The 15,036-nt window shown below is 40.6% G+C and overlaps 1 protein-coding gene across 2 annotated transcripts in view; it reads right to left on the reverse strand.

Annotated features, from left to right (window-relative positions):
* ttc27 (tetratricopeptide repeat domain 27) overlaps window positions 1–15,036 on the reverse strand; it is a 152,427-nt gene that overhangs the window by 95,702 nt on the left and 41,689 nt on the right. For both annotated transcript variants that reach the window (XM_067988686.1, XM_067988685.1), the window contains exon 9: window positions 3,230–3,296. In XM_067988686.1, the coding sequence (XP_067844787.1) occupies window positions 3,230–3,296 (67 nt within the window). The remainder of the gene's footprint in view (window positions 1–3,229; window positions 3,297–15,036) is intronic.

The following is a 15,036-nucleotide window of genomic DNA, read 5'->3' on the forward strand; positions in this document are numbered from 1 at the left end:
ATGCTCCTCCAATGAAAGACTCAAAATTAATCACACTGTCAAGGACATTTCCAGACACCACTAACAATAAAGCAGATTTATAAATCATTGAGAATTTTATCCAGCTGACCTGACCATGAATGGCATGAGACACAAAAGGGCAATGCTATATAATCAAAAAATATTGTGGAACCAGTACCATAAAAACAACGCAAGCAGACCAGAAACAGCACCAGAGTATAAAGCACTTTCCAAAGATTGTAAGGCTGATACAAACAAGGACAGTCATTTGCCCATCCTTTCAGAAGGACCCTCCAGTCCCTCTGATCATAGTACAGATTTTTTAAATGATTCTAGGGTTTTTGCCTCCACTACCTTATTCAGAAAGCTATTCCACACACTGCCTACGTGGCAGGGATGAATATGAAAAATTTACAATTTATCCCCATGGGTAATACTGCAAACACATAGTTTGACATGTTCATAAGCATAGCAAAACAATAAAATTAATGGAAGCTGGTTTTCAATACATTTATGATGCTGAAATTTGATTCTCTGCCTCTCTCACAGCATTCATGGTCCTCAGGGCTTAAATTACATCAAACCTCTTCCTACACATACACCCTCTTACTTTGAGTGCCACCATAACAGATTTCAACAGCGTAAGCCTATATTACACGAAAAACATTGGATCTTAAAAGAAATGGTCTGTGTAATGAAAACTATGAACATATAAACTGATATTTGGTTTTCATCTGGCATTTTGTTTTCTACATTGCATCATGCCCATCTGGTAGTCTCCTTATTCTACACAGATTCCTTAGCCAAGAGCCTGGGCTGTAACTAGTACTGTACTGCCAATCAGAAAATCTGGGCTCATGCCTCCACCATGACTGCTCTGTGATCAGCTGCTAGTACATGCAGAAGAGCACCTCTTAGGATGATGTAAGCCTCCAATATTGCCTTCCTTCCCATGGCAAGAGAGAGGCTGGGCTCCATTCGACATGGCTCCACAGTGGCACAAGTTAAAATAACAAAACCAAACCAACATCTTAACCCTGTGTGGTGCAGTGCATTTGAGCTCCAATATGTTGTGTCTCCATAAATAAATAGGATTGCCTCTCCTCCACTGCAATGTTACATGAAAAGCACATCTTTATCATTGATGCCACCTATAACATTTGGAGATGGGGCATGGGGGGAGGGGGTTAGGGGAAGGAATGGCCTTCCACTCATCAACAGGTCAGATTTAATTACTGCGATAAAAATAACACTACTAAATAACAGACAGGCATAGGAATAGAGTTTTGCTCTCATGGTTTAGAGAATCATCTGAACCTCACCCCATTTCACTCCAATCATTTTGCTGATGTCACTCCCACCCCTTTACAATTTCCTATTTAACCTATTGTATAAAAAATGCGTTAAGTTGCAAAATCGACAGCACTGTTCATTAGTGAGAATGAAAAATAAGTTATGGTTTTGCGCTTCACCATCGTTTCTTAATCTTTTTTTTAAAGTTGATCGTATTATAGAAGCGACAACACATATTATTAGGTGCATTTAAAGTGCACGTTTAAACGTTCCTTGCCCTCCCGGCAACCTTTTTGAGTGATTACACAATGTCTGGGACAGCCCTGGCAGTTTTCAGTTTTGACACTGTCCATGACATCAAGTGCAGCACTCTCAGACTAGCAAAAACAGTCATGATGAGAGATGTTCAGGAAGGACACATCACCAAGGACATTGTCATGCCAATCCTATAAAAGTCCATTTTCTTACTTGCAAGCAAAAAAAATAAACTTAAGGGCTTTACACCATACTTGTTCAATTCCTTTAATGATTATAAAAAACAAGATATATACACTTCTACCCAACCTAATACAAAATAAATGTAGACAGTACAGTATCTAAAAAGGTTATTCTTAGAATATGTGATGGAACAACAACTTGCATTTATATAGTGCGTTTAACGTAGTAAAACGTCCCAAGGCGCTTCACAAGAGCATTATCAATCAAAATTTGACACCGAGCCAAATAAGGAGATATTAGGACAGGGGGTACGTTTTAAGGAGCCTCTTAAAAGGAGGCGAGAGAGAGGTAGAGAGGCGGAAAGGGTTAGGGAGGGAATTCCAAAGCATAGAGCCTAAGCAGCTGAAGGCACGACCGCCAATGGTGGAGGAAAGAAAATTGGGGCTGCTCAAGAGGCCAGAATTGGAGGGGCTCAGAGATCTCTGAGGGTTGTAGGGCTGGAGGAGGTTAATGAGATACAGTGCACAGAATCACCAATATGCAGTGCCACAGGAGAGCCAAGTTCAAAGTCCCACTCAACTGAGTTCCTGATCTCAACCACACTGTTGTGGAGCGAGAAAAACTGGAGGAATAGTCGTCATGTCACTTGCCTCCTAATGGCCTTTGTAAAGTGACAATAGGAGAGGTCTTGGAGCAGGGCACCTGCCATCTTCGCTGTATGCAATACTATTAAATACTATTAGATTATGAAAATGAAAAACATTTTATATCCTGAAGGAGAAAACAAACCTATTCTAAAAATTCTTTTGTTCTTTTAACTTCTGGAATATTCTTCAGACTTGCCACTTCTGAAGATTTCTTTTATACCCTCCCCCAAGTTACAATATAATAAAAATGAAAAATAGATAAACATCTGAGGCTAGAATCCTAGGACAAAGAGTAACTTCATGCGCCACACTGTATGACTCATGAGACCTTGAAATTGGGGTCATGAGATCTTTCCTAGAACATGAAACCAATGTTTGTTTTGTAGGATAGAAATAATCTCCCATGATAACCACTAATAACACTGAGAAAAGGAACAATTGAGACACGTGTCCGATGGAGAGAGCTGGCCTCATCTCAGTCTAGAACAAAGCCTTTTAAAAAAAAATAAACAATAATTTTATTCCTCTCAATCTACAACCAAAGAAATGAAGCATTATAAATTGAGACAATGACTTCCACTGCCTACAAATGTCAATTTGCAAAAGCAGCACTGATTTCCTTACAAAATAATTATTTCTTTACGGTTTTTGTCCGTGCACTGCTCAGACTTTCGGCTCACATACATTTTTCAGATTCCACCAACTCTAGTAAATTAGGGGATCCACCCAACAGGGAAACATAATGTGGAAAAGGGCTGGAAAAGTTTCAGCCACTGTTTGTTCAGGAAGAATCTCAAGTGAAGAGGGCACGCAGCCTGAAAGGAGAAACAACAAGGGATTGCAGTACTTACTGAGGTGAATGCCAACAGCTCCTCTTCAGTCAGCTTATGAACAGGGTTGTTCTTCTGAAAATCCGTGCTGTTGAAACAAAATTTTAAAAATAAGCAACAATTAATGATGTGTTCAACCACTGAAGTAGCAGTTAGATACAAAGAAATGCGAAGCAGTACACTGCGGAAAAAGAACAGCAAAAGGAAGTTAACACTAAAAGGGACAGTACGATCTAGGGTTCCAGATACATAGATCTTTAAAAGTGGGAATACAGGTAGAAAAGGCAATAAAAAAGACAAATGGGATTCTAAGTTTTATATCTTGAGGCCTTAAACGTAAAAACAAGGAGTGCTGTTAAATTTGTACAGACATTGGAATATTGTGTGTAATTTTGGTCACCTCATTATAGGAAGGGTATTAAAATCATAGCATTTTAGTGAAACTTCTATCAAGAATGAGAGATTATAGTTATAAAAAAAAGCTTTAAAAATTGAGGCTTATTCACACGAATAGCAAAGATTAAGGGGGTGGGGGGGGCTATAAAAAGGGTTTTCAAAATTATGAAAGATTTTGAGCGGGGAAGTAATGAAAGAGTGTTTCTGCTGGTTGGCGAATCCGTTACATGGGGGCACAGACAGGATCATCACTAAAAGAATGAAAGGAGAGGCTAGAATTTATTCCACAAAGATTACTGGTACATGGAATCATTTACCACAAGTGGCTATTGAGGTAGATACTACAATAACATTTAAAAGGGAATTTGAAAAGGAAAAATATAAAAGGATACAGAGCAGAGAAATTGAATTAGAGTAGGTAGCTCCAATTGAAGAGCTAGCCCTGGCGCAGACTGAATGGCCTCATGTGCTATAATTTCTATGACTCAATTGTCAGAGGATGAATGGTTACATGTCTGAAACATCAACAACTAGACATGTAGTGATTTTTTAGCATCTGTGTGTCTATGTGCATGAAGATATGTTTGCGTGTATACGTGTTTGTGTTTTCAGCCAGTTGCAACAACAACGAGTTGCATTTATATAGCGCCTTTAACGTAGTAAACGTCCCAAGGCGCTTCACAGCAGCGTTATCAAACAAAATTTAACACCGAGCCACATAAGGACAGGTGAACAAAAGCTTGGTCAAAGAGGTAGAATTTAAGGAGTGTCTTAAAGGAGGAGAGAGAGGTAGAGAGGCGGAGAGGTTTCGGGAGGGAATTCCAGAGCTTGGGGCCTAGGCAGCTGAAGGCACGGCCACCAATGGTGCAGCGATTAAAATCAGGGATGTGCAAGAGGCCAGAATTGGAGGCGTCTCACTTCAAAATTTAAAAGACGCCAAGGCTGAAAAGCCCAAGCCCCTCCAGTCCTACTCCATAGTCCTCCAATACCAGGACTGGTAATGAGATTAACAGTAACCAAAGCAAGGTATATTTATCAAGATGTTAAAGAATGAGTCACAACATTAGAAAATAAAAAAATGGAAAGTGAAGGCAATGTGCAAGAAAATTTTATTATCACCCAGTTACAGTCATCTTTAAATTATTTCCATATTCTGCACACTATAGGAGTATAGCCTAGCTTGGTAGGTTCACAGCAATCTAAGTGCTGAGTACACACGTGAAGATGTCATATTGTAGATGGGAGACCATTTGTGGTACCACCTATGTATAAATCGGCAACATTGCGCCGATTTGCTTTGATCTGAAGTTAAATAGCAACTAGCTAATCACTTAACACAAAACCCACCCTCTTTGTAAAACAATACTCTGCAACAACTGTGAGAATGGATGTGTGGATTATGGTGCAAGAATGCATAACATCTGAAGAATAAAGAAAATCCCACCAAGTAGGTGACGTATCTTTCTTCTTCATTCAATATCCTTCAGCTTTAGGAGAGAGGAAGCCCCTGCAGAGCAGTCATAATGCTGGGTGTCAGGACTGATCTGCCGAAGTGGTTGTCATATGCTGCAGTTAAACCTGGACAGCAATGATGCGTGAGTATTGTTCCATGTGACAGCCACACATGTGTTATCAATTGGAACCTGATCCAGAGTTGTCCTGGAAATAGCTCTGGAATGGGTGAAATGACCTTTAACCTGCCCTCTGGCCTTTTTTTCTGCAAGATAGTAACAGTGTCAAATGCATTGAACCATCCATTTGTCTATCTGAAACCTGTGAGTCCCAGTGTTGATGTCAAGTCCTCGGCATCATGCCAGATTTATTAACAGAATGAAAATGTTTGATGCTTTGTCTATCTAATCTAATCTATTTCTGTAGAGATGCTCAAAACTATGCCTCAATTTTTTTGGCGTTGAGAGGTCTGATATGAGGAGCAAAGAATCCTTAACTGAGGAAAAGCAAATTGGAGCAATGCTGAGATTTATAAGAGTAGAAGACAACGTGTAGCACCATCTATCTGCAAAGTCATGACAACATTTTCATGTGCACATGGTTTCCCTGGACCTGTTAAGCTAGACTACAGTGTGAAGATCTGGAATGAAGAAGTGGAAAAATAAAACAAAATGCTCGGTTAAAAAGAATCAAAGAAAACTGCGGAACAGGATTTGCTGAAAAGTACTTTTGTAATCACAAATCTACTTTGGAATCAAGTATTATGGATGGCTGAGAATAAAATAAACTTTTTGCTTCCCTCCGCAGCCAAAGCATAGTTCGGAGGGAAGCAAAAGAAAGTTTTTATCCAAAGAAAAACTCCAACAATAAAGCATGTCAGCCAAGTGCAGTAGCCTTTGTACCAAAGTCTACTGTATCTACTGGGAATCTGACTTATTGGAAGGGAGAGGGGAGGTGGAACTCAATGTAGATTTTACATAAAAATGGTAATGGAGCATCCCTGATAGCTCAATAAATCAATACACATTTGGCGTAATACTGAGCATGTGAACCAGGAAGCACCCAGGTCTGATATCTGGTCTGCGTTCAATTAGCTAATCTTAGCTAATGCACTTCATGGAGCATTTGAATTGACCTGGCAGGTTGGAAATTAGCCAGCCTTCCAGGCTTATTATCTATTGGGTTCCTGCTTGAATGCATACATGAGCAGACATAGGATGGTGACAGGATTGGGCTCAGCTGTGATGCTCCCGCCTGCATCGACTGTTTTACGGATGAAGAATGGCCCCTCGGGTGAGGTATTGGAGGGCTTCCAGCATCTGTGCAACTGCAATGCTTTTCAGACTTTTATGTGTAGGGGACTCCTGCAGATATTGACATATTCCGGGGACTTTCTGAACTAATATCCAAAAGGCAGTTGTCAGCTATCCAGAGGAAAACATTAGGAAATCATTTTTTTTTTAGTAGCGTGCAGCAACAGAATTAACATGCCAGTAAGTCAACAAATACAGAAAAATACAAAAATTGTGGACCCCCTCGAGTCTGGGAACCTCAGTTTGAAACCTATAGTGCAACTGTGCCCCAACATCTTCAGGACAGAAATTTTGCATTTTTTTTAATATTAAAAAATTGCCATTCAAGTCCATACACAAAAATTGAAGATGACCAAGAAGAAATTGCTCTTATTGACAGTAGACAATTGGTCCAACTGCTGAAGGGTGAAAATATACACTGGGATATATACGACAGCCCTGTAATACAACAACCTTCGATAGATTCCACGGGTCAAGGACTGCAAATCAAAACCTGCACAAGCCGGGGGAAGAAATAATCCAGAAATACTATGCATCTTGACAGGTTGAAAGAGATGGAGCTATTCCCCAGTATTTAGTGTATTTATGGCATTTGGCACAAACAGTGAAATATGAATCATAGATTAGAGTGAACTCTGTTTAACTGTCTCTGGGCATCAATAAATCCAAGTTAATTTCGATAAATAACTAACCGTTCCTTACATAAGAGCTAAGGCATAGCTGAATATTTGGAAAATGAGATACTGAAGATATCTGCAGCCTGCACTCTGATATACCAACTTATATTCTACCTAAAAATGTAGTTTCAGGAGACACAAAAACCAATAGGGGAAACAACAAAAACACAATACATGCTGATTGCTCAGATCAGTCAATGGCTTCTTAAAATATGTACAATTCATTCTGAAGTATTGAAATTAATTTCATATTTTGCCAGTTACATAGAATCTATAGCACAGAAACAGGCCATTCGGCCCAACTGCTCTATGCCGCCATTTATGCTCCACACGAGTCTCCTCCAACCCTTCTTCATCTAACCCTATCAGCATATCCTTCTATTCCTTTCTCCCTCATGTACTTATCTAGCTTCCCCTTAAATGCATCTATGCTAATCGCCTCAACTACTCCTTGTGGTAGCGAGTTCCACATTCCAACCACTTTCTGGGTAAAGAAGTTTCTCTTGAATTCCCTGTTGGATTTATTGGTGAATATCTGAACACTGACTCATACATGTCTCATGAACAAGGTCACTGACTTACAGTGACTGAATAAGTCAAATTCCATTTTTATTACAAGAGAATGCAGGATGTTCTGGGATTTCTACTGGTGTTCTGGGGATTGCATCTCACAGCCAAGACTGTTTCTCTGTAAAAATCTTGATCACGAATCATCATCTTCAGGAGAGGAGGAAGTAAAACTGGAAAAACAAAGTCAAGTTGTTTGGGATTGCTGCCTCAAATTTCTGGCAACCTGCAAGCTGATCCAGGTAGCACACAACTGGTTGACCATCACTATACCAAAGAAGAGCTAAATGAGGTTGAACGGCTAGGCTAGGTGGTGACTCACACATCTACAGTGAAACCTGTAAATTAGGGATACCTAAGGGACTTGCATCAGGTATATTTTATTTGCAGCTGTCCCTATTTTCAAAATGGTCATTGTATGTACAGTAAATTATTTGGGACTGTCAATCAGTGCCCCTTTTTTGCAAGTGTCCCTTTGTACAGGTTTCACTGTATTTCAAAATAATTCAGGACAGAGCCTTCAGGTGGGGCAAGGGTACATTAAGCGTAGAATTAGAAACAAATTTCAAATACTTTTTTTTTTGAAAAGCTGCAAGTTTGCATTCCAAATTTTTGTAAAATACTTATTTTTAAATACCACCGACTCAATCTCTACAAAGTATCTGGCAACGGTGGCATGCTTTAATTCGAGACGCAGGAAAACATCAATTTCTTTGTACGCGACATAGCAGAAATTCCAATTTATAAAAAAAAATGCACTGAAATTGTCCATGTGTCTGTAATGTAATAGATTAATGGGGGAACAAAGAAAATTGTGTTGAATTATAAAAACCACTGTCCCCTTTCTGCCCAAACATTAACCCTTTTACATTACAACCTTCTTGTAAACTATTCAGGGAATGATCACAAAGGTCAACTTGGGAATATTGTCCACGTGACCTTTCCCACACAATTGACATATAAAAGGCAAGCATATAAGGGTTCAGGAACTGAGGAAAAAAGACCAAGACCTATCACGCCTGTTCCCTGGGAGGGTTTGGAATGACCGGGATGAGAGCAAAGTGTATGGAGGATGCTTCAATCTGAAGAAAGAAAAGGATCCTACAAGCTATGTAACTTTTATCTCCGTTCTTGGTATCTCTACACAGCACTGAAGACTGACCAAGTACTGCAAACAAGGAGGAAAAGGTGGGGCCTTTAAAGGGGTGCAGGGTGTTCAGCTGCTAAGAAACACTTGCCAAAGTGTGAACATTCCATGATTGTTAAATGCAAACATTAACATTACTCTGATTTGCAGCCTTACAGATCATGCCAATGGGTAGTTATTTCCATAAATGTCCATGAGGTGGAAGTAGATCTGGCAGAATGATCCTTGATTCAGCCCCAGCAGAATGTGATGATAGCAGAGGAGCCCAATCCCCCTCCATAAGATAGCATGGTCTGAAGGAGTCATCATGTAGAGGCGAGAGAGAGAGAGAGAGAGAGAGAGAGCGCGAGAGAGATGGAAGCTGAATTTACCCAGCTACCTCCTGGTAATCTGTTAGAGGACAGGTTGCCTCGCCGCTCTTTGAAATAGAAAATGGTGCAAGAGGACCAAGTGAGCGGAGGCATGCATCCCACGAGTTCTCAAATAAGTGAGTCAGAGTTATTTGTTAGGCCTGGGCAGTGCTAGTCTGTAGCGGTTCAAGAAGGCGGCTCACCACCACCTTCTCAAGGGCAATTAGGGATGGGCAATAAATGCTGGCCTCGCCAGCGACGCCCACATCCCATGAACGAATAAAAAAAAAACATCCAGCCAAAAAGAAAGATGCAGGTTTAGTTCACGGTCTGCTCATGGAAACTGTAGTCTAGCTGGGAACATAAGTAAAGTGTTGGGAAAAAACCTTAATTGCAACAGTCCTTTTAATATAAAAAGCACCTTAGCACAAAATAATAAAGCCACAGAGCTTTCGTACTTATCAATGGAGTTGTATAACTTGCTGACAAATCTACGTACACTTGGCTCACAGGGAATAAATCTCAGATTTCACTACATTCTTTGGGTTAAGAACATAGGGTTATTCTCTATCAAAGCTCCAATTAGATCCAAGACCTTCCAAAAAAGTTATAATGTAATTTTAATCTGCAACTATCCAGATGTGATGTGAAAAATAAAGCAGAACACAATTGTATTGTTCAGAAAAGCAAGTACAATTTAAAAATTCATGAGCTAAGAGGCCCTAACAAAGGATAAATACTAACTGCTTAACTGACATTCAACGTAAAAAAATGGGAATTGTACTCTGTTCATGTTTTAAAATGCAGCTTCGGGTCTTTTTGGTTGTGGCAACACGCACTCCTGCAATCTCGGTGTGAGGCATGACGACATTCACACAGTAAAATTAATCAAGTGCCACCATTACTACAAATTTAATGCAACAGCACTAAACAGAAGCACCAGTAACTGATGGGAAATGTTTAGTGGTGTTATAAAGTGCAAAGGTGGTGGAAGGGAGGGGGCGAAGAGAGGGGAACTTTCAATATAAATGAGAATATCAGCACCCCTTTTGAGTTGGCTAGGACTGAAGCTTCATAGCTCAAGTCTCTTTCCAGTTAGCCTTGACGCCAAGAAAGGATGCGGATCCATTTTGCTCCCTATGGGGAGCTCACTGATGGGTCTCATCTTTAACATCAGCTGAGCAGCTCTGTGGTCTGACAAAACAAGAGGGCAGGGGGTAATAATAAGCTAACACTTTAAGGTTTAGTCCTACAAAGTGCAATTCCATGGATACAACATACTTACTTAGATGGGCGCAGTATTCTTTATTGAAAATACTACTCCCAACCCATTTACCTATACTTTTTAAAAACTAGTTATGTAAACATTACATATAGGTTAGTATAGGTACTAAACATTCCACATCCTTTGCTCCCTTCCCAAAAAACAAAATTGTATCGTCCCTTTTTAAGAATCAGTGGGAGGTTGGTCTCTCACACAACAACAGCATCTGTCTCTTTCAGAAAACCATGATGTCATTGTGTTTGTATCTATGAATTGGTTCCCACAGTCTAGAATCAATCTATTCTTAGTATTTCATCACCTCCTCGAATCCGTTATCAAACAACATGCTTTCCCTATGCTTGCTTGTATTCGAATGACAGGTTGAAGAGAGGGATGCAGTATCTGAGAATTTCATTAAAGCTGCATGTAGGCTGTTCAGAAGAAAAAAAACCTCAGGTTTCCATGGAGATTCAGTCAATATTTACCTGATGCATTGACAAAAGAAAAGTACAGAGCGACTTCACTATTTCCACCAATATAAAAAAAGAGCTCACTTGCTGTTTCGATGCACAGAGGGGACAGAAGCAATTTTAGCAAATTAATTTTCTTACAAGTACAAAGTTAATTTTCCATTGATGTGAAATCTTGACTGCAACTGAGCAGTTATTCTATTTCTATATTTTTCAAGTAACACCCCATCACCACTTGCCTGGATGAGTGCAGCTCCAACAACACTCAAGAAGCTTGACACCATCCAGGACAAAGTAGCCCGCTTGATTGGCACCCCATCCACCACCCTAAACATTCACTCCCTTCATCACTGGCGCACTGTGGCTGCAGTGTGTACCATCCACAGGATGCACTGCAGCAACTCGCCAAGGCTTCTTCGACAGCACCTCCCAAACCCGCGACCTCTACCACTTAGAAGGACAAAGGCAGCAGGCACATGGGAACACCACCACCTGCACTTTCCCCCCCAAGTCACACACCATCCCGACTTGGAAATATATCGCCGTTCCTTCATCGTCACTGGGTCAAAATCCTGGAACTCCCTACCTAACAGCATTGTGGGAGAACCTTCACCACACGGACTGTAGCGGTTCAAGAAGATGGCTCACCACCACCTTCTCAAGGACAATTAGGGATGGGCAATAAATGCTGGCCTCGCCAGCAACGCCCACATCCCATGAACGAATAAAAAAAAATCATAACCTTTGGCCTTTTCCCCTTCCATGCTTTTTTCCCCCCACCAATCTTTCCTGAAGCTGCTGACCATTTGATGGGGCACATTTCCACGGGTGTCAGTCGCCCTCTGGTACCTCGCACAAGTGACCTTCATGAAGGGCCTCGCAGTGATTGTCGGCAGCCTATTCAACCACACCCAACCCCAATCTAATGCTCACCCAGCACCTACGTACTTCTTGCTGGGCAGTAATCCAGGATGGGAAACCCCTGGACGACCCCCCCTTAGCCTGAGGCCAAATGCAGTTCCCTTAGTGAGGTCATGTAACCCAGTACAGGATCACACCTTGGATTTTCAGGGGTTTTATGATTCAGCTATTCACTGAATGAACTTTAAGCCATTGTTAGGAGTCATTATTCAAGTCCCCAGTCGTCTTACCCATGAGTATTTATGGGTAAAATCTTGCAGCATAAATTATCTAAAAGATCATTTATAGTTTTTAAAAAATCGACTTATCATATACTGGTTGGCTTCCTGATTATTGAAAGCACAAGTCTCAGCAATAAGTAAGGAGTCGCACAACACCAGGTTACTTCACCTGACGAAGGAGCAAAGCTCCGAAAGCTTGTGATTTCAAATAAAGCTGTTGGACTATAACCTGGTGTTGTGCGACTCCTTACATTTGTCCACCCCAGTCTATCACCGGCATCTCCACATCATCAGCAATAAGTGTCTGAGACTGAGCAAAGTAACATCACGTTTCCATATCACAGCCTCAGAAACGCTAACAAAATATGGGCACAATCAAGTAATTTGCAAATCTCATTTAGGACTTTTCCTTTTTAATTTAAGGCTTTAAACAAAAGCTATACATTTGACAACCAATGTCCAACTCGACTTCTCCAACACCCTCCTTTTTGGTCTCCCAATCTTCACCTTATACAAACTTCAACTTGTCCAAAACTGCTGCCTGCACTCCGTTTGCACTAAGTCCCACTGACCCATCACCCCAACATATTGAACCCAAATTCCTTGTCCTTGTTTATAAATCCGTCCTTGACCTTGCCTCCGTATCCTCCTCTAGGCCCTTCCACTTGCACTTTTCACTGGGAAGTGGGCGTTATGTTTCATAACATTTTGACCATTTTTCCACAAAAAAGTTTTGGAGAGAGTTAACTTTAATGTTGGGTTTTTAAAAGCATAGTGTACTCACACAAGTTAAAAAGGTGTTGAATTGAAAAGTAGTTAAGATTCTAATGAGTCAGCTTTAACGCTGTATCCCTGTAAATAAGCCACTCGTTAACCTATCTCAACAATCAAAAAACAGCTCACACAAACTGTACTGGAAAATCTTGGATCCCTTTTCGTATCTGTATTCATATGAGAGAGACAAGAGATAGACAGGGACACAGACAGGCAGTCAGGCTTTTGAAACAGAGCACTGCAAAGCTGCGAAGCCCAGCAAAAGGCTAGGAGAAGGATACTATACTGGGGGCATTTGGAAATTATTTTGTTTAAGCCAAGCAAGGCGATCCACTGATGCAGGGAAGGGTAGCGTTGTCAATATTTTTGTATTATTACATGAAGACATGTTGAACTAATTAAATAAGTGAATCTGATAACGGTTGCTCTGTATATGCAGCTGCTGTGAAATAAAACAGCTCAATGATTAGTATCTGGCCTCATCTCCTAAGGTTCCCTGATTCATCTTCAGAGTGATTGAAAAAGTACACACGTAAAAGACACAAATATCTTGTTCAGGTCGCAAGGAGGTACTATTGTTGCACCCCCGGGTTATGCTTTCATTCCAAGTAGATAGAGGACAATAAAAGTAAGAGGCTCAGACCGCTTACAGGAGTGACCTAAACCCAAGAAGGTATCTACAAGAGGGTATTGGTGCATTGTGTAGGGGGACCTAAAGAGGGAGGAAAATGATAAATGGAAAGACAATAAAAATGAAGTATATTCCTAAATAAGTTAACGTTTCACAATTTGACTGTCTTCAGCACCAGGAGGCTATTACTTAAGAACATTAGAAACAGCAGCAGGAGTAGGCCATACGGCCCCTTGAGCCTGCTCCGTCACACAATAAGATCATGGCTGATCTTCTATCTCAATTCCACTTTCCCACCCTATCCCCATATCTCTTGATTTCCTCAGTGTCCAAATATCCATTGATCTTAGTCTTATACTCAACGACTGAGTGAAGAAATTTTTCTACCAATGTGTGTCCAACCCTTTCTCATCCAACGTCCACGCACTACTGCAGCTAGAGTCAGTGGATGGTAATCAGAAGTAGTAGCCCGGATTGCTTCTTCTCCTTAGCCCATGAATGCTTTAGATGCAACGTAAGTGCCCAACTACTGCCGCAGCTGAGATCAGTTAGCAGAGCTCAGAAATCAAACCTGGGACCTTCTGGTCTGTAAGGCTCGATTACACATCGCCTTTGCCAATTCAGCCATCGGAGAGGTGCAAATGCTCATTTCATCAGATATTCCAATAAATATTTTGCTAAATGAAATTGGTAGTAGAATGGCAATGCTCCAAATTGTTGTGCAGTGGAGCAGAAGAACATGTTTTCACATTTCCAACTGCCCACATGGTGAGCCCCAAGATCTTGATTGTGCCATTTGGGGGAGGTAGCGGGGAAGACAAAACAATTCCGTACAGGGATAAAGTTTAAAAATAAATAGAGCGAGCACTCAAAGCACATTAGACACACTGACAAATTTACGTGTTATATATCCAGTCAGGCCCCTGACTTCCATAAATGCCATAACACATTATGATGTATGTGGTACTCCAGTCAAGTGTTGGATAACTAATGTCAATTGAAAAACATTTGCTCCAAAGAAAGCAAAATTCAGTAATTTAAGAATTTAGCTTATATGTGGAGTTATGAAAGAATGGGGCTCAAGTTCAGCAGTTACATTTGCCACATTGCTGACTGTCAGTTTAGTTCCATAAAAGAGGTCAGAACCTTTAAGAACATAATGGTGCTGGGAATTATGCAGAGTGGATTTGAATGTGGCCTGTCAAGACAATGTTTTTCATTTTCTTGTTATTTCATTTTTTTCTAAATGAAAGGTTAAATATAGAAGTGCGCAACAGTAGGATTATGTACACCTCACTCACATTGTACACATTGCGGTGGTCAAAACTATTCATGTGGAAAAAGTCATATTATACTGCTGTAAAGTTTCGCACAATGATGATTTGGGTGGTGTACTGAAGGATGGCTGTTCCATGGGAAACTGTACCCCAAGAAAAATTCACCTCCTTTAGGAGAGGAGGAGAGAAATAAATTGGGGAATAATAAAACCTCTATCCAAAACCCATATCCCTCCAATCAAGAATTGATCCAGTTCCCATTAAATTGCTTTGACTACCACCTACAATCTTTACTGCTGTGGATGGCAGTCTATCGCAGAAATCAATGATAGTAAGATCAAAGTAACATCAAGTCTACAGTACAGAAA

The sequence above is a fragment of the Heptranchias perlo genome, chromosome 8 (assembly GCF_035084215.1).
Source record: "Heptranchias perlo isolate sHepPer1 chromosome 8, sHepPer1.hap1, whole genome shotgun sequence".
NCBI classification, from domain to species: Eukaryota; Metazoa; Chordata; class Chondrichthyes; order Hexanchiformes; family Hexanchidae; genus Heptranchias; species Heptranchias perlo.